General features: G+C 37.4%; 1 protein-coding gene across 3 annotated transcripts; it reads left to right on the forward strand.

Moving 5' to 3' along the window:
* Positions 1–80: 80 nt before the first annotated feature.
* On the forward strand, positions 81–15,875 carry LOC103102863 (uncharacterized). Of its 3 annotated transcripts, none has more exons than XM_007483475.2 (8): positions 81–297; positions 2,375–2,857; positions 5,924–6,013; positions 6,605–6,835; positions 7,176–7,198; positions 11,434–11,549; positions 11,951–11,997; positions 13,224–15,875. In XM_007483475.2, exons 2-8 carry the CDS (start codon positions 2,405–2,407, stop codon positions 14,379–14,381), a joined length of 2,118 nt encoding a protein of 705 aa, XP_007483537.1. In that variant the 5' UTR covers positions 81–297; positions 2,375–2,404; the 3' UTR covers positions 14,382–15,875. The 3 variants fall into 3 exon arrangements, with proteins under 3 accessions (XP_007483537.1, XP_056673792.1, XP_016286421.1); XM_056817814.1 differs by having other exon boundaries at positions 100–329; XM_016430935.2 differs by having other exon boundaries at positions 100–297; positions 2,345–2,857.
* Positions 15,876–17,960: the final 2,085 nt, after the last annotated feature.

The raw sequence follows: 17,960 nt of genomic DNA on the forward strand, positions 1-17,960 counted from the left end.
AAAAAAAAAAAAGCGAACATTTGGTTGAATTGATTGGAAGGGACGCAATAGGCTCTTCGGATTGGCCAATTATGAAGAGGCGTCATCAATCACTAGCTAGACTAGCAGCTTGAGACCACAGCGGAAAAGGAAAAGTGAAAGGCGTAGAGAAGTTTGTTCAAAGTTCCTCTAGGGCTGGGCAGTTCTTCCTTCCCGAGTCCAGCAGCCTCCGGCCTCTTCTCCAGCCGCCAGCGGACTCCGTGGGGTCGCATCTCCTTCCGCCCGGCCCTGCCCTCTCCATATCCTGGGTCCGACAAGGTGAGATGTTTCTCAAGCTGGGCCCAGAGAAGGTTGGTATTGACGGGGTGGGGGCCCTACGGAAAGAACCCCGGTTTTGGAATCAGGGAACCTAGGTTTGGATTTTTAGCCGCGCTCATTAAATACCTGCAAAAAAACAGTTTGCTTCTCTGGGACTCCTCAGACCAAAAACTCCCTTCCCCAGCCACTGCTCCGCTACATGAATGTTTTCTTCTCCATTAGGATGTAAGCTCACCGAGAGCAGGAATTGTCACTTTCTCTATTTGTACTAAGCCAGTGTTTAATAAATGCTGTTTCATTCGCCCTCCATACACTCAGTTTCCCCATTTGTAAATTGGCTTGAACTTGCAGCCCCTAGAAACTAATCCTAAAGCTCGCGAACGTAATCGAGAGCCTGGGCAGGGCTGCCTAGTGTCAGTCAGTTAACATTTCTTAAGTACAGGCTCTGTGCTAAGCGCTGGAGACACAAAGGCAAAAAACAGTCCTCACACTCAAGGAGCCCACGATCTGACGGGGGAGACAGCCCGCGAACAACAATGTACAAACAAGACAGAGGCAGGATAAACTGGAGATGGGTTCGGTGGAAAGGCGCTTAGATTGAAAAAAGACTGAGAAAGGGCTCTGGCCGAAGGTGAAAGCCAGGAAAGCCAGGAAGCTGAGAGGGGAGGAGGGAGAAGAGTTCCAAGCAAGGGGGGACAGCCAATGAAAACGCTGTTACTTTGAGGGTAAAAAAATGGTTTCCAGACTTATGTAATAGAAGTCACGTGGGCTTGTTTGGCCTTAGGAAAGGACATAAGGAAACGCCTGCTCCGAGGCCTTACATCAGCCTTATTTGTTCTTTTTGTTTGTTTTTTTGGTCAGCTTCTCACATAGGGTTGGGGTATCCTGGAACGTACTGCACTGGAGCTTACTGCCTCTGTGTCCCAGAACAGAGGTCTGGAACTTGAGACCCATTTACAAAGGCCTAAACTTTGCCAACATGCAACACACTGTAAATTACCTCTACTACTGATTTTTTAAATTGTATATAACAAGTAATCCCTAAAGTGATTGAATGCATTGCCAGCATTCTCCTAACCGGGGGTCCATAGACTGCATCCCCCTTCCCCAGGGTTCTGTCAATACATTTCAAGGAATCCATGAATTTTGGTAAGAGGAAAAATATATATTTTTTTTCAATTTTCATTCATCTATAACTGAAATTTGGCATTTCACTGCCTTCAATCTTGAACTTAAAAAAATTTTTTGCTAAGTCAGTGTGGGCTTCACTGGATTCCAGAAGGGTCCATGACCTGCACAAAAAGTTAAGAATTCCTACTCTGGTGGGAGCCTGAAAATCTCCTCAGCTTTGTGTGGTCTGCTGCCCTTCTTAGGAATCAGGAACATCTAACAAGATTTTGGAAAATTTTAAGACAAGCCAAAAGAGTTGGCAAGTCTAAGGTGAGAACCTGGATTGACCTCATTCCAGAATTCAAAATATAGTTAGATTTTTCCCTGTAAGACCCAAAAGAGGATGTTTCAATATCAATCCTTTAACTTATCAACCTCCCCAATTTCTTTTCCACACACAATATATATTCTACCTATATTAATGTTTTCTCTCTTTCTCCCATCCAGGATATCTGATCTAGGACTTAATTGTGAATGTGGTGTTTCACCCATCTCTATCTCTTCTACTTCTTGTCTTCAACCCTTTTTAGATCTGTCCATCATTCTAAGCCCTTTTCAAATGACTTTTCAAAACTCACTTTCCTAAACCCCTTTTGAGAAGGAGAGAGACTAGAGGTTTGGTACAATAGGGTCAGAAAACCTGAGTTCAAATCCAATCTCTGCCTCTTCCTATTATCTATGTAAGCCTAGACAAGTTGGAATAGATTGCATGTAAAATCCTTTCAAGCTCTAAATCTAAATGATGATCCTAATTATGAATACCTAGAAATTTGACTCCATGCTTAGCCTTATTCAGAGGAAGAGGCAAAATGCCCCTGTTAGCTAATCTTCACCCAAACTTTCCCCAATTGTTATTTCAATCCCTATTCATTTTCAGAATTTCTCTCTTGTTCATTATCCTAACTAGGAAGCAGAATCCAGGTGAGGTAGAGTGGTCATGGCTGCCAAACCCCTAGTACCTCTACCGGACACCCTCCTGGAAGAACTGATCTGCAGTATTTGTGTGGAACACTTGAAGGACCCAGTCAGCATCCCCTGTGGCCACAGCTTCTGCAAAACCTGTATCACAGAGCTATGTGACTATCATACAACCCACTGCCAGGGCTCTGTGCCATGTCCAATTTGCAAGAAGTCTTTTCAGAAGAAAAACATCAGTCCCAATTGGGTGCTGGCACAATTAGTTCCCAACCTCCTAAGCTTAGAACTCTCTGATAAGCAACCAGAAGATTCTAAACAACCAGCAGATTACCAGCTTTGCAAGAAGCATGGGGAAAAGACCTTCTTCTACTGTGAAGCAGACGAGCAGTTCTTGTGCTTTGTGTGCAGGGAGCTCCGGGAGCACAGCACTCATATTGTCTTGCCAGTAGAGGATGCTGCCCAGCCCTACAAAGTAAGAAATCAGCTTTGGTCTTTTCTCCCTCTCGACAGATCTAGAGTGAAAGTGATGAATGTAACACTGGCAGTACCAGCAATCAGCAGGTATTTGTTTAAGCATGTTCTGTGTGCCAGGTATTGTGCTAACCTGTAAGAATTGTGGTTCCTGGGCTCACTAAGATTGTCACTGTCAAAACTCCCTGTTACTCCAAAATACTATTGCCCAGCCCACCCAATGATATATCCGAGGCAGTGTGGGGCTATGGGAAGAACTCTGGATTTGAAGTGGGAGTATCTGGGGTAATATCCTGGCTCTTCCACTGACCTTGCATAAGTTATTTAACCTAGATGGTCCTTGGATCCTGTTATAAGGAAAAGTTAAGTTAAGTAGGAAACTTACACACTTTCCTACTTAACTTTTCCTCATAACAGTTCCTCTAAAATGGGGGCTTTGCACCCTGTAGAGTTCCTTCTAGCTGTATATCTATAATCTTCTTATTACTAGTACTTTTGAGTTGGTCACCAGTAAAGACAGAAGTGTGTAACAGTGATAGAAAGAAGAGTGTTTGGGGGGTTTGTTGTCAAGAGGAGTTGGGGTATAATTTGCTTAAGACTTATAGAGAAAAAATTTTAAAAGCTTATTGAGAATAAGAGCAACTAGGTAGCACAGTAGATAGAGCACCAGGCCTGGAGTCCAGAAATCCTGGGTGGAATCTGGCCTCAGACACTGGGTAAGTCAACTAACCCAATTTGCTTAGCCCTTGCCACTCTTCAGTCTTAGAACTGATACTAAGACAGAAGGTAAGGATATTGGTGGGGAGGAAAAAGAGAGAGGGAGGACAGAGGGAAAGAGAGAAAATGAAGGAAAGAAAAAGCTTATAGAGAACAAATCCCTGGAGAACTCAGTTTTGAAGATTTATGTGTCAAGAAAAAGTAGGAATAAACTAAATTAAAGCTGAAATGATTTGATTTTAAATTTTTTTTAATTTAACTTAAATTTTCTTTTAATTTAAAAACCCTTACCTTAGGATCTTAGGATTCTTAGGTCTTAGGATCAATACTGCATATTGGTTCCAAGGCAGAAGAATGGTAAGGGCTAGGCAATGGGGCTAAGTGACTTGCCAGGGTCACACAGCTAGGAAGTATCTGAGATCAGATTTGAACCCAGGACCTCCCATCTCTAGGCCTGGCTCTCACTCCACTGAGTTACCCAGCTGCCTGCCTGAAATTATTTTAAAGTAGAAAATTTCCTAGCATTCACAATAATTAAACCCTAGGTTATATATAGGTTTTCTTCATCCCTAGACAGTTTTTAGGAAAAATCTCCAATATTTTACCTTTTTTCCAAAAAAAAGTTACTGTACTTGAGCTTACTATCTCTTTGCCCTAGGACAGGGGTCTGAATCTTCAGACCCATTTATAAACTAAACTTTGCTGACACACAATATACTGTAAATTACCTCTATTACTGGTTTTAAAAATTGTATAACTGCATAAAGTGATTAAATGCATTTCCTGGATTCTCTTGTTCTTAACCTGGGGTCCACAGACAATCCCCACTCCAACCCCCAACCCCACCCCCAAGGGTCTGTCAATAGATTTCAGGAAATTTTGGTAAGAGGAAAAATAAGGGTGGTCACTTTGAGGGATTTTATAGCTCAGTAAGAATGATGGGAGCCCTGTGGTATTTTGAAGGGAAAGCACTCTTTTGGTGATGATCCATTAATTGCCCTCAGAAAGGGTAGCCAAAGTAAAAAGGTTAAGTTAGGGAGAACCTTGTCAGGAAAGACTTTTTGGAGTAAGTGAATTGAGCACAGCCCTAAAGGAGATGGAGGATTTGTGATGAGAGGGAGGAAAGATAAGAAACTTTCCAGGGGAGGAAGAGAACATAAGTAAGAGCACACTGTAATCTGAATTGTAGCTGTGATCTGGTCTCTTTATATTACTAATTATTAATTGAATCTTTATCTCAACCTCTACTGTTCTTGGTCAGTCATTTTCAGTCATGTCTGACCCTTTGTGACCCCATTTGGGGTCCTCCTGGCAAAGATACTGGAGTGGTTGGCCATTTCCTTCTCCAGCTCATTTTACAGATGAGAAAACTGAGGCCAATGAGGTAAGTGACTTGCCAGGGTCACATAGTTAGAAAGTGTGGTTCACCTGACTTCAGGCCCAACATTTTGTCCCCTGCACCACCTACTTGCCCAAGCTTGAACCATATAAAGTTTTAGATTGCCCTTTTCACCTATTCTTTCCCTAGATTTAACCACAGTGATGGATGCTTTTAAACCTTTTTCTCAACCTATTGTTCCTATTCATCTTCTCCTGGATCTTATTGATTTTCAGGGCCTTTCTGCAGGGAGAGTGCTAAAAACATACAGATCAGTTTTTTTCTCAGACTCAAAATGTCATTTTTTTTATTATTTATAAAAGTTCATTATGTTAAAGTTCCTCATCAGTCATCTAGCCCTGCCCCTGCAATTTATTTTTAAAATTACTACAAATTTTTATTCTGTTATTCCCAACTTGACTGACATATACCAGAACACAAAAAAATTACATGTTAAATGATGTCTCTCTGTTTTATTAAGCTTTTTTTTTTAAGTTGTATATAATAGGGGCAACTAGGTTGCACAATGGGTAGAGCACCAGACCTGGAGTTAGGAGGACCTAGATTCAAATATGATTTCAGACACTTCCTAGCTGTGTGACCTTGGGCAAGTCACTTAACCCCAGTTGCCTAACCCTTATTGCTCTTCTGCCTTAGAATCAATATTTAGTAATGATTCTAAGAAAGAAGATGAGGGTTAAAAAGAATGTCATATATAATAAATTCAGTAGGTTAATTCCTAAGCCATCTTGCTTGCCTGTGTCTCCCTCTGAACTTCCTTCAGTTCTTATCTGTGCATTTCTTTAAATACTTTCTGGATATTATTTTCCTTATTTTTTTCTTTTTGGGGGGCATCACTATCATTAGTTACCTATATATGATTTATCTATCAAAAGTCCTTTCTAGCCTATTTACTATGAAGAGGTGTTGAAATTATATATGTTAATAGGAAAGTGACTCTTCTTTCTACAGGATCAAATTCAGAGACAGCTGGAAAGTCTGAAGGAATCCAAAGAAAAGATCATGCATTTGAAGGGAAAAGATACATTCCAAGAACTGCTGGTAGGAGATCATTCCTTCCCCCCCCCCCCAAAAAAAAAAGTAATGCTCTATTTCAGGAGCCCAGTGTCTCTGGATTATTTACTTAAAGGTCTGGAAAGAAAAATCTCACTCTCCAGAGTATGGAACATGTGTTCCTTCCCATGCTCCCAGGAAAAATGAAATCAAAAGAAAAGTCTATTTCTATTTATGTGACTTTATGCAAATTAATCTTTCTTCTCCTTAATTTTCATCCTCATTAAATAGTGAAGAGAACCCATTTAAGAATCCTAACTGTCTTATAGGGTTGTTGTAACTTTTAATATGGTAATAGATGTAAAAATTCTTTGGAAAATGCTATACTTTCCCTTTGGCTCAATAGTAGTGAGACTCTAGAGCAGGAGTTTTTAACATTCTTTTGTGCCAGGTTGTCCTTTGGCAGTCTGGTGAAGTGAAATACTGTTTTGCTTCATAATTAAGAAAAATTTAATTAGAGATTAATCAAAATAAAGGTACAAATTTTTATATCTATCCATTGATCTTTTGGGTGTCCATGAATTCTAGATTAGAACTCCTGCTCTAGAATCAAGAACATTTTCCACTTCATTTCTACAGAACCAGATTCAAGACAAAAAACTGGGAATTTTGTCTGAGTATCAGCAGTTCCGGGAGTTTCTTGATGTGCAGGAACAGCTCCTCCTGGCTCAGATGGAGGAGTTGGAGAAGAACATCAGCTATAAGAAAGAGCAATATGTCACACAGGTCTCTCAAAAAATATCCCATCTTGAAGAATTAATAAGTAAAATGGAGGAGAGAGTTTCTCAGACCCCAAGTGAAATCCTTAAGGTGAGAAAGAAGGGAACAACATTCTGTTTATGCCCCAGATAATGAGTGTAAGAGATGCAATACAAAATAGAATCTGACATGAAGGAAGAAAAGAATTGAAATTAAACCATTAATGTTATACCACAGGCTGAATTTCTAAACTATCAGAAGCATGAGGTATTGGAACATTAAAGAAATTAGCGATAGTGATAACAGCTGAGATTTGTGGGTATGGAGTGAGTATCTGGAATAGTTGAGAGGGAAATGCAAAAATTAGTTTTGGTATTCTCTAGAGATTTGTTCCATAATCAGTGGAGAATGCTATAGAAAAACTGACTTTATTTTCCCCTCTCTTCCATAGATCAGAAAACAACTGGAAGAAAGGTAAGTGCACTTACCTGGCTTTTTTCTTCTGTATGTGTCCTCTATCTCTCATTCATTTGTGGATATCCTATGAGTAGGGCAGATTTTTCTCTCCTGTTAGTTAGCCTGGTGGAATACCTTCAGTACAAGATTGTATATTTCTCTTTTAAAAATAATTTCCCATTCATTCATTTAAAAAAAACATTTATTCAGTGGCAAGTAGGTGAATTGATAGTCAGACCCAGAGACAGACGATCCCAGGTTCAAATGTGACCACAGATACTTCCTCACTCTGTAACCCTGGTCAAGTCACTTAACCCCCATTGCCTAGCCTTTACCACTCTTCTACCTTGGAACCAGTACACAGTATTTATTCTAAGACATAAGGTAAGGGTTTAAAAAGCAAACATTTATTCACTGTCTAATGGTTATAGAACACTGGAACAGTTGTTACGGAAAATAGAAATTACAGTCCTAATAGGTTTTACAATTTAATAAGGGGATAAGATGTAAAAATAATTTTAATATACATTTTCCTGCATAAGTAATAACTTTATTGTAACTTGATTTGCTGAAATGCAAAACTATTTTCAGCATCAAGATACAAAAATTAATGTAAATTCAATAAAGATGTCAGGAACTTGTGCAAGGTGTTATGTAATTATCAACCTTTGCTGACAGTCAACATAAGGAGGCCCATTAAGTGCCAAAGGGTCCCATTCCACTTCGCATTGGCTCTAATTGTTAGGAAGTTTTTCCTATCAAGCTTAAATTCTCTTCTTTGCAACTTCCACCAGTTGCTCCCACTTTTGCTTTCTGGAGCCAGGTAGAACCAATCTAATCCCTATTCTACATGGGGGTCCTTCATATGCACTTATCATGCTCCCCCTGAGCCTTCTCTTCTCCACAAGTTTTTCAGCAGATCTGCATACCAGCAAGAACTTGAGGCTTTTCCCCATACTGGTTGCCCTCATCTAGACTCTCTGCAGTTTATCCATGTTCTTTGTAAAATGTGGTGTCCAGAACCAAATATGGATACTGAAGACACCTAAACTGATCAGGGCAGAATACGATGGGACTAATACCCCCTTATTCCTGAAAGTTCATGAAAGCCCAAGATTGCACTAACATTGTGGAACTCTCATTTTTTGCCCCAGATCCATCTAATTCCTCTGTCATCTAGCCCACTTCTTTTCCATCTTCCTCAAATAACGCATAAACTACTTTATCAAATACTTTGTTAAAGTATCTTTAATAAAAAATAAAAACAAAATCAAATCAGTGGGGACAGCTGGGTGTCTCAGTGGATTGAGAGCCAGGCCCAGAGACGGGAGATCCTGGGTTCAAATTTGGCCTCAGATACCTGGGCAAGTCATTTAACCCCCATTACCTAGTCCTTACCACTCTTCTGCCTTAGAGCCAATACACAGGCTTGATTCTAAGATGAAAGGTAAGGGTTAAAAAAAAAAAGTATAATCTGCACCATAAGTCTTTTATCTCATTGACAAGGGACAATTAGCATGCATCATCATTGGTACTCTGACATTTTTTGTTGATCGTTCTGTTTATTAGAGTTCTCAAGTGTTTCAAAGTTGTTTTTCTTTATATTGTTGTTATTGTTATATAAATTGTCTTCCTGGCACTACTTAAACTTTACTCTGCATCAGTTCAAACGAATCTTCCTAGGTTTCTCTTTCACCATTTCTTATAGCATAATAGTAATTTTCCATAATAATCATATTCCAGGATTCATTGACATACCCTTAATTTCAAGTTCTTTTCCATGATAAAAAGAATTGCTCTAATATATGTAAATATTAAATTTTCAAATTTTTTATGGTCATTGATAGCTTAGATTTCTTCCTTTGAGAATTATCTGGTTCATATCCACTGGCCATTTACTTAATGAAGAATTTTCTTCTTCCTGTGTACTTAAATAATCTCCTTATATTTGTTGTTGTTTAATCATGTCTGACTCTTCATGACCCCATTTGGGATTTTCTTAGCAAAGATACTGGAGTGGTTGACCATTTTCCTTTTCTAGCTCATTTTACAGGTGAGGAAACTGAGGCAAACAGGGTTAAGAGACTTGCCCAGAGTCACACAGCTAGTAAGTGTTCAAGACCAGAATTGAATTCTGGTATTACTGACCCCAGGCCTTGGCACTCTATCCAGTGTACCACCTAGCTAGCTGTGTGTGTGTGTGTGTGTGTGTGTGTGTGTGTGTGGCCTAAGAGACCATTCTCAAAAAAACTTTCTGCTCAAGTTTTTTCCCCCCTCAGTTAACCTGTTTCTTTTCCAATTTTAACTACATTTTCTTTATTTAAAAACTTTTCAATGCCATTAAAATCATCCATTTTATTTATTTGACTCTTATTTAGGCAACAACTCTTCCTCTATCTGTAGGTGCAAAAGGTATTTCATTTCTTGCTCCTCTAATTTTTTTTATGATATGACCTTTTACTATCTAAGTCATAGATCTCTTTAGAATTTATATTAGTATATGTTGTGAGAAATTGCTCAAAACATAACTTCTATCAGACTGCTTTCCAACTCTTTCGACTATTTTTGTCATCTTATGACTCCTTATCCCAGTAGCTGGGGTCTTTTGAGTTTGTCAAACACTATGCTATGTGCTTCTGTATGTTTACATCTAGGCTTTCACTGATTGACATTTCTATTTTTCTAACCAATGCTAAATAGCTTTGCAGGATTACTGCTCTGTAGTATGACTTGAGATCAGGTGCCATTAAGCCCCATTCCTTTCCACTTTTTTTTCATTATTTCCCTTTAGAGTCCCAGCCTTTTTTTCTGCTGGATACATTTTGATCTTTTTTCCTATTTCTGTAAAGTAATCCTTTGGTGGTTTGGTTAGTATGTCATTGAACAATTAAATAAACAGATAATATTGTAATTTTTATTATAATGATCTGATAAATCATGAACAGTTAATATCTCCAATTATCCAGCTCTCTTTCTTTTTTTTTCCTTTCTCTCTGTCTCTGTCTCTTTCTCCCTCTGTCTCTGTCTCTCCTTGTCTCTCTCTCTCTCTCTCTCTCTGTGTCTTTCTCTCTCTCTTTTAAACTTTACCCTCTGTCTTATAATCAATTCTAATTATTGTTTTCAAAGCAGAAGAGTGGTAAGGGCTAGGCAATGGGGGTTAAGTGACTTGCCCAGAGTCACACAGCTAGGAAGTATCTGAGGTCAGGTTTGAACCCAGGACCTCCTGTCTCTAGACCTGGCTCTCTATCTACTGAGAAACCTACCTACCCTTGTGTTTATTTTCATAAAGAGTATTTTGTAGTTATATTAATATTATATATTACTATATTATCAATGATTAATTTATTTTGAAATAATGTTATTTTAATATTAACAAATATTAAATAATATTAAAGTTTTATAATAATAAAATATCAATTATAATGTTAATTATACTCATATAATTAATAATTCATATAAGTTGATTACCAAATATCTTCTACATTCTATAGCTGTTTTAAATAGAATTCCTCTTTCATCTTTTCAATGGGTTTATTTTCTATCCTGCCATTTTGTTGTTTTTTTGTTTAAATTTCTTTTTAATTGACTCCTAAGGTTTTGTAAATATATCATCCACAAAAAGCAATGATTTGGTGTTTTTTAGGTTTGCATATTTCCTTATTTAACTTCTATAATATTTTTATTCCCATTTTGAGTTTTTTTTCTAAATAGCCATGACTGTTATACTTTGCCAGATATATTTCTCATATATTTATATAATTCTTATAGATTTGCTGTTAATATGATCTATTTGCTTACATTTTTTCTAATATTACCCAATCCTCCATTCCTGGTAGAAGTTAAATAGACATAGTATTTAATCTTTTTGATATGTTGCTGTAGCCTCTTTCCTAATATTTTATTCTAATTTTTTTGTGTTGGTATGAATAAAAAATATTAATTTAGTTTTCTTCCTACATTTTTTCCTGAGTTCGTTATCGAGACAATATCAAGACAAATATCACATTTGATAGGATCCCATAATTCCATAATTTCATTTTATACAAAAGTCTACATTAAAAAATTATGTGATTATAATCCTATAGGAATTTATTTTCCTTTGCATCTTTTGATTATTGTTGTTTTATCGTGTTTTCTGTATTTCTTATCATTTTTGATTTGGAAATGAAGAGAACTGAATTTGGCTAGAACTTTTCACTCCTATTTTTCTTAAAGCACCTTCTGATGTTCTCTACTGACCTGTTTCTTCCCAGGTGGGAGAAAGAACAGATCTTGATTCCTATTACCACATCCCAAGACCTAGAGGAGAGAGTCTGTGCTTTCAATGAAAAGATAGATGACTTGGAGGAATCCATGAGAAATTTCAAGGGTAAGGGTAAGAACCCATAGCATCATAGGATCTAGTCCAATATCTACATTTTATAGATGAGGAAGGCATATGGCAGAAGCCTGAAATATTTCTTGTTTCCCAAGTTCAATAGGGTGGATTGCAAGTGAGCTTGAGTTCATCAGCTGTTTTCTCTATCCCCTGAAAGCCCAAAGAGGAAAATGACCTGCAACACATTAGACTGCCCCCTTTTTTCTCAGAAAACCCTCCTGTTCCCAGAAAAAATCCCTTCCCTTCTATCCAAATATTGACATTTTAACTCCCAAAATTTGACTCACAGGTTTTGATATTTTATCTTCCAAATTTTGTCATTTTACTCCCAATTTTTTTCTTTCAAACAATAGAAATCTACCAACTCAGTTTCTTTTTTCTCTCTGTCCTAGCTCCATGGTTGCAACTTCACCTTCAGAACAAGACAACTAAGAAAGAGGTTTGACATACATTTTTGCATTTTTGTTGTTTTTATCAGTGTTCTGAGTCAATATACCCATCTTTGCAAAGGGAAAATCATTAAGAACTTAGCCCTCAAGTGCAAATGATTATGAAGATTCCACCAGTTCCTATCTCCCCATTCTCTTACACTTACTTCTTGTTTCTCTCCTTCATCTGAATGGTAATGTGACATTAGGAAGAAACTATTTTGGACTCCCCTTGCCCACTCCCAAAACAAAAACAAAAAGTATGGCCAACTTTTAGTTATTCATTCCCCCAAGATAGATTCTTATTCTGCTCTACCTAAAATGGGACTAACCCTAGAAATATTAAAAAGCCCTGATCTAAAGGAAGGCAGCATTTTCTTCCAACATAAAATTGAAGGGTAAGTGTAAATATAAGAGTGATGAGTTTCTTAGAAATTGAAGAAGTGATTTTCCATTCTCAATAAATCCACATCTCCTATCCCTCTTCTTTCCTTGATGTGCCTCCCTAACTCAGTCTCCATCTTGTAAGGGATAGAAATGTGAGGGGTTATTATAAAAGGTTGGACTGGATTATTTAGGAGTAGGGTAGCCAGGAATTTAGTCAAATTCCAAAGAGATTTATTTTAACAATTTATTTATAAAATATGGAAAGAGCGAAAGTAAGAAAATCAGAGAGAGAATAGGGTATGGTATCTAGCCTAGGCACTAAGTATATTTAGCTTTGGCCCCTGGCTCAACCCAAGCAGGGCTAATTAGCCCTTAGCCAGAGGGGTCTCAGCCTTGAGCTGAGGACCTGGGGATGCAGCCAACCTCTCTTAATAGGGTAGGCCTCTCCTGAGGTTAGTCCCTTCAGAAAATCCAGGAAAGGAGTCAGCCTTTTTCACTCACCCGACATGGTAGTTTTAAGGAAAGTAGAAGCAGTCCGAGATCCTCAGTCAGAGCTCCTCCAAAGTCAAGTTGAAGACGAAAGACCAAAAAGCCCCTTCACCGGAAATTCTTGGCATTTTTAAAGATCATTTCTTTTCATCACTTCCTGTGACTTTCTTCCATTTTGCATGTACCAATTACAGCTAAAGCTTTGTGATTCTGATTTGTCACCCACTATTGCACATGTGGGTCATAGACCTCCCCCACTCAAGTGTAAGTGAGGTGTATACGCTTCTAGTGATTAAATCTAAAAATGGGCAGGGGAGAGTTAATTTTATCTTCACAATCTATTATGTCTCCTTTCTCTTAGATATGCCACACAATGGAGCAGATGTTAAATCAACTTGTCACTGAAATAACCCAATCTACACTAAAAAATGGTCAAGGAGTCATTTCTGAAGCAGACATGTCAGAGATACTAGAGATGGTAGTCCTGGGAAAATTAAAGGAAGTATCTTCCAAAATGAGAATGAAAATGAAGAAAACCCCCTTGAGAGTGGCTGTGATTGGAAATGCTTCACTGAGCAATTCACTGATAAATACCCTGTTTATGTTTACTGTTAGGGGAAAAATGGGCGGTTTTCCTTTATTCCACATTCCCCTCATGATCCCCTTTGTAGCAGAGTGGCAAGAACTACCAGATATTGAGACATATAGGGAACCTGTAACGACTTACCTGAAGGAGATAGATTGTGATCGTTTTGATGTTGTCATCATTATTCCTTCTGTCTACATTGAATCCATTCATACCAACCTAGCAATAGAACTCCACAATAAGGGGAAGAAGATCTACTTCATTTCGATGAATATTCCGTCTGTCTCAGCATCTCCAGGCATATTGTTTAATTTGGACAATACAAAACTATTTGTATGGAACCTAGAAAGGATAGGTTCGAGTCATCCTCAAGTATTCCTGATCTCTGTCATGAATGATGTATCTAACTGTACAACTTTCTGTAGTGCCCTAAAAGCATTTCAAGATCAGAGGAGCGTTGAAGCTCAGACTTTGATGGAGTACCTTTCTCATATCTGTGTAGATGCCATTGAGAGGAAGAAGACTGCCTTGCAGGGGATGATTGGAGTCGAATCTTTAATGGTGGCTCTACAAGTCACTGCCAGTTCTGGAGGTCTAGCCCAGATCAGAACCTGTTTGAGTCATTATCGAAGGTTCTTTGGGGTGGATGATCTTTCCCTCACCAATCTAGCTCAGATGTTTAGTTGGAACATAAAGGAATTACAGAGCATCACCAAGTCCTGGAATTTTCAGGCACTCATAAAAGACAATCAAAAATTAGCAGCTATCACAAGCACGAAGTTCAACCAAGCAAAACCTCTTCACCAAAAGAATTTTCAAAAATTGTATAATCAAGCTCATGACATACATAACTATTTTCTTGAAATAGTAACCAATGACACAATGACAATCCTTCAGAAAATATGGCTGGATCTGTCCAAAGAAACCAGTTGATCCTTTGGTCTCTGAAACTATGACCATTCTCCTGCAACTTTAAAATCCTTCCTCCATCGATCTTCCAACTACTATAACCAAAAACCTTCTTGGAACTCCATATCATTGTCATAGAAGACTGAAATAATTTGTGGTTTTTGTACCCCAGGCAAACTAGTTTCAAAGGCTGCTAAAATTTTCTTCTGTTCCAAAGTTAGTCTTCTAACCCCACAACAAAGTTTCATGGAGGTCCGGGGCCTTTATCTCATACCATTATCACCTATATCTCTTGGAACAAGTTACCAATGACTTGTGACCAGTGTCAGAGATAAGACTGAACCAGTTCATCTGTCTCCTAAACCAGGACTTTTCTCTCTTACCCATAAGGTTAGCCTCAATCCCCATGTATTTATTAAGTGAACCATTATACTAGGTGATGTGGGAGATACAGAGAAACACAGGAAGTTTCTGCTTTCTAGGATGTTGTAATCTAATTGGAGAAACCGTAGAACTTTAGAGGTTTTTTATCCTAACTCCCATTTTAAAATCTCCATTGTCATATCTCTAATAAAGGCATCAAGTCCAGTGAAAGGAACTCAATACTGTACAAGACAGCTTCTTCCACTTTTGACTAGCTTTGATGGTTGATTATGAAAAAGCATTTGTTCAAGGAGAAAAATATTACCTTAAAGGTTCTCTCCCAAAACATCTCTCTCATCCCCACATCAAAATCATTCAAAATACCTTGAAAGGTATAACAGCACAAAAACACATAGCAAAACTTTTTTTGTTGCAACAACTAGAAAACAAAAAGAATGTCCATATTTGGTGATGGAACAAATTGTGACAAATGAATATAATAGAATATTGTACTGTAAGAAATAATAAATATGGTAGATTCAGAAAAACCTAGAAAGATTTTTCTGTACAAATGTAGAGTGAAATGAGTGTAACAGGACAGTTTACACAATGGTAACAGTAGCATAAAAGAAAATTTTTTTAAAGTACCTTTGATGAGTGTAATTACTAATTATGATACCATAAGTTGATGATGAAGCATGGCTTCCACTTCTTGGCAGAGTGGTAATGTAGAGAAATACAGAATGGGGCATCAATTTTCAGCTCTAGTCAATGAGTTGATTTGTTTTGCTTAACTACACTAATTTGTTCAAATGGAATACTCCTAGAGAGAGAGAGAGGATTGGAGCTAGAAAACATAAATGATAGTAATAATGATTCAATAAAAGAAAAAAGCATCAATGACAAAATATAATGAAAGCATAAAGAGGTTTGGAAGAAGACAAGAAGTTGAAAAGTTTGGTTCTTATGTTGAATTTAATATATTATAAAACATTTTAGAGTTGCATACACAATTGTCTTTTATGTTCTTTGTACATTGAAATGTCTGTTTATTAAAATTTGTTAAGTTTATAATAAAAAATTTTAAAGATATGACAACAGAGAGAAATTCATTATATAGGATCCTCAGGCAATAAATATCCTGAAAGCCATAAACCTGGGACTTATGTGTCATCAAAGGTATTCATTCCTGTCATGGAGTAGATCTGGGAGCCATCAGGTCACGATGTCTTGACAGAGTCACAAGTGGTAGCTAAGGAGGCCACAGAGTGGCCCTTGTCAAGATATGATTGCCCACTCAATCCCTCTTGCATGACTTCTCTCATCAATACCCCTTAACTAGGAAATTGACATGATTACTATTCCCCCTAGACTCAGAAGGAATAATGCAAGAGCAAAATACCTGTACCCTAATTCTCCAAAACATTACCAAAAGATCAGACCCTCAAACCCAATCCCAAAAGACTATCATGGGTTAACTTTTACTTAGGTACATAATCCCCAGTGAAGCCACAGCTACAGGCCAAGCCCAAAACTTTCCTACTCACAGAAACCTATTTTCATGGAGCCAACACACAAAACAATCATAAAGGCCCAAACAAAATCTACAGGTACATCAAGCTTCACTATGCCTCAGTGACTCGACTTCACAAACCAGTAACTGGCCAGTGGGAAACTCCCTAGTAAACCCTGAAAAATGATCAGTCCAATATCTGTTCCCAGTACCCCTCAACCTCAATGGAATGATTGTTGAATTGTCTTTTAAGAACTGTTGATTAATTATTCCATTTTATTAAAAGCAATAAGTAATCTTCCTTGGTTGTTTATAAGCTCAAAACTCCTCACAGGGTAATGAAAAAATTAAGCTACCTGTGACAAAATCATTTATCTTGTGTGGAACCTTTATGCTGTCTGTAATCACAATACGGGAATATAGAATGTTAATCAAGTGATTTATTAAAAGTTAATGTATCACTTTCCAATTATCTTTCTTTGGACGTGTGTGTTAGGTAATGTATCTGTGTGCCAAGAAAATGGGTATAAAAATAAACACCAGGCCTGGGGATGGTGGAGCAGCTATCAGATGCAAAGCATTCCCATGGCCGTAATGATTAAGCTGTCTTCCATTTATTTTTTTGACTGATCATTCGCCACCTGTCGGGAACCCCTGGAGCACATGTGAGGCTGGACCTTGCCCATGGCAGAGATCCAGTATAACATCCAAGTTGAAAAGGGTTTCCCTGTGAATGGTAAAGTCCTGTAGATTTTGTAGACTATATTGTGCTGTTTGTGTGAAGTTCCATAATGTCACAGAGTATCCTAGAAGAAAGTTGCAACCACTCAAAAATTTTAGCCTGACAAACCAACCCAGAAAGACCAAGTAGATGAAAAATGTTTATTGCCAAAGAAATTGAGGGAATAAGCATAGCTAAACAAGAAATAAAATCATTGTTATTTGCAGAGACTTAGAGAATCCTTGAGAGTCTAAAAGTAATTGAAACAATAACTTCAATAAAAATAAATATAAAATAAACCCATAAATACCATCAAACTTTCAATATATTACTAGCAAGCCTCTTCAAGAAAAGGAAAAAAAATTCCTCTAAAAATAACTACACAATGTATAAAATACCTAGGAGTCCACCCACCAAAATACATTCAGGATGGGGCAGCTGGATGGACTCAGTGAATTGAGAGCCAGGCCTAGAGACAGGAGGTCCTAAGTTCAAATCTGATCTCAGATACTTCCTAGCTGTGTGACCCTGGGCAAGTCACTTAACCCCCATTGCCTAGCCTTTACCATTCTTCTCCCTTGGAACCAATATGCAATATTGATTCTAAGAGAGAAGGTAAGGGTTTTAAAAATATGTATATATATATATATATATATATGTACATATATATGCTCAGGATACATATGAATATATATCACTAGAAATAAAGGATTTTATTAAATGAAGAATGATTAATTGTTCATGTTTGGGCTGTATTAACATAATAAAAATGATGACAGTATCTAAATTAATTTACAAATTAAGTTCTTGGCCATTCAAATTAGCAAGGGATTACTTTATAAGACTAGAAAAAAATTCATCTGGAATTTCTAAAGGAAAATAATTTCAAAAAAAAAAGTAAAAATGAAAGGTTGCATAGTATTAGCTCTCAAGCTAAAAACCAAAAAATAGACTATATTACAAAAGAATAATAAAAACATTTTGATATTGGCTTAAAAAAATTTTT

This window comes from Monodelphis domestica, chromosome 2 (genome assembly GCF_027887165.1).
Source record: "Monodelphis domestica isolate mMonDom1 chromosome 2, mMonDom1.pri, whole genome shotgun sequence".
In the NCBI taxonomy this organism is placed as follows: domain Eukaryota; kingdom Metazoa; phylum Chordata; class Mammalia; order Didelphimorphia; family Didelphidae; genus Monodelphis; species Monodelphis domestica.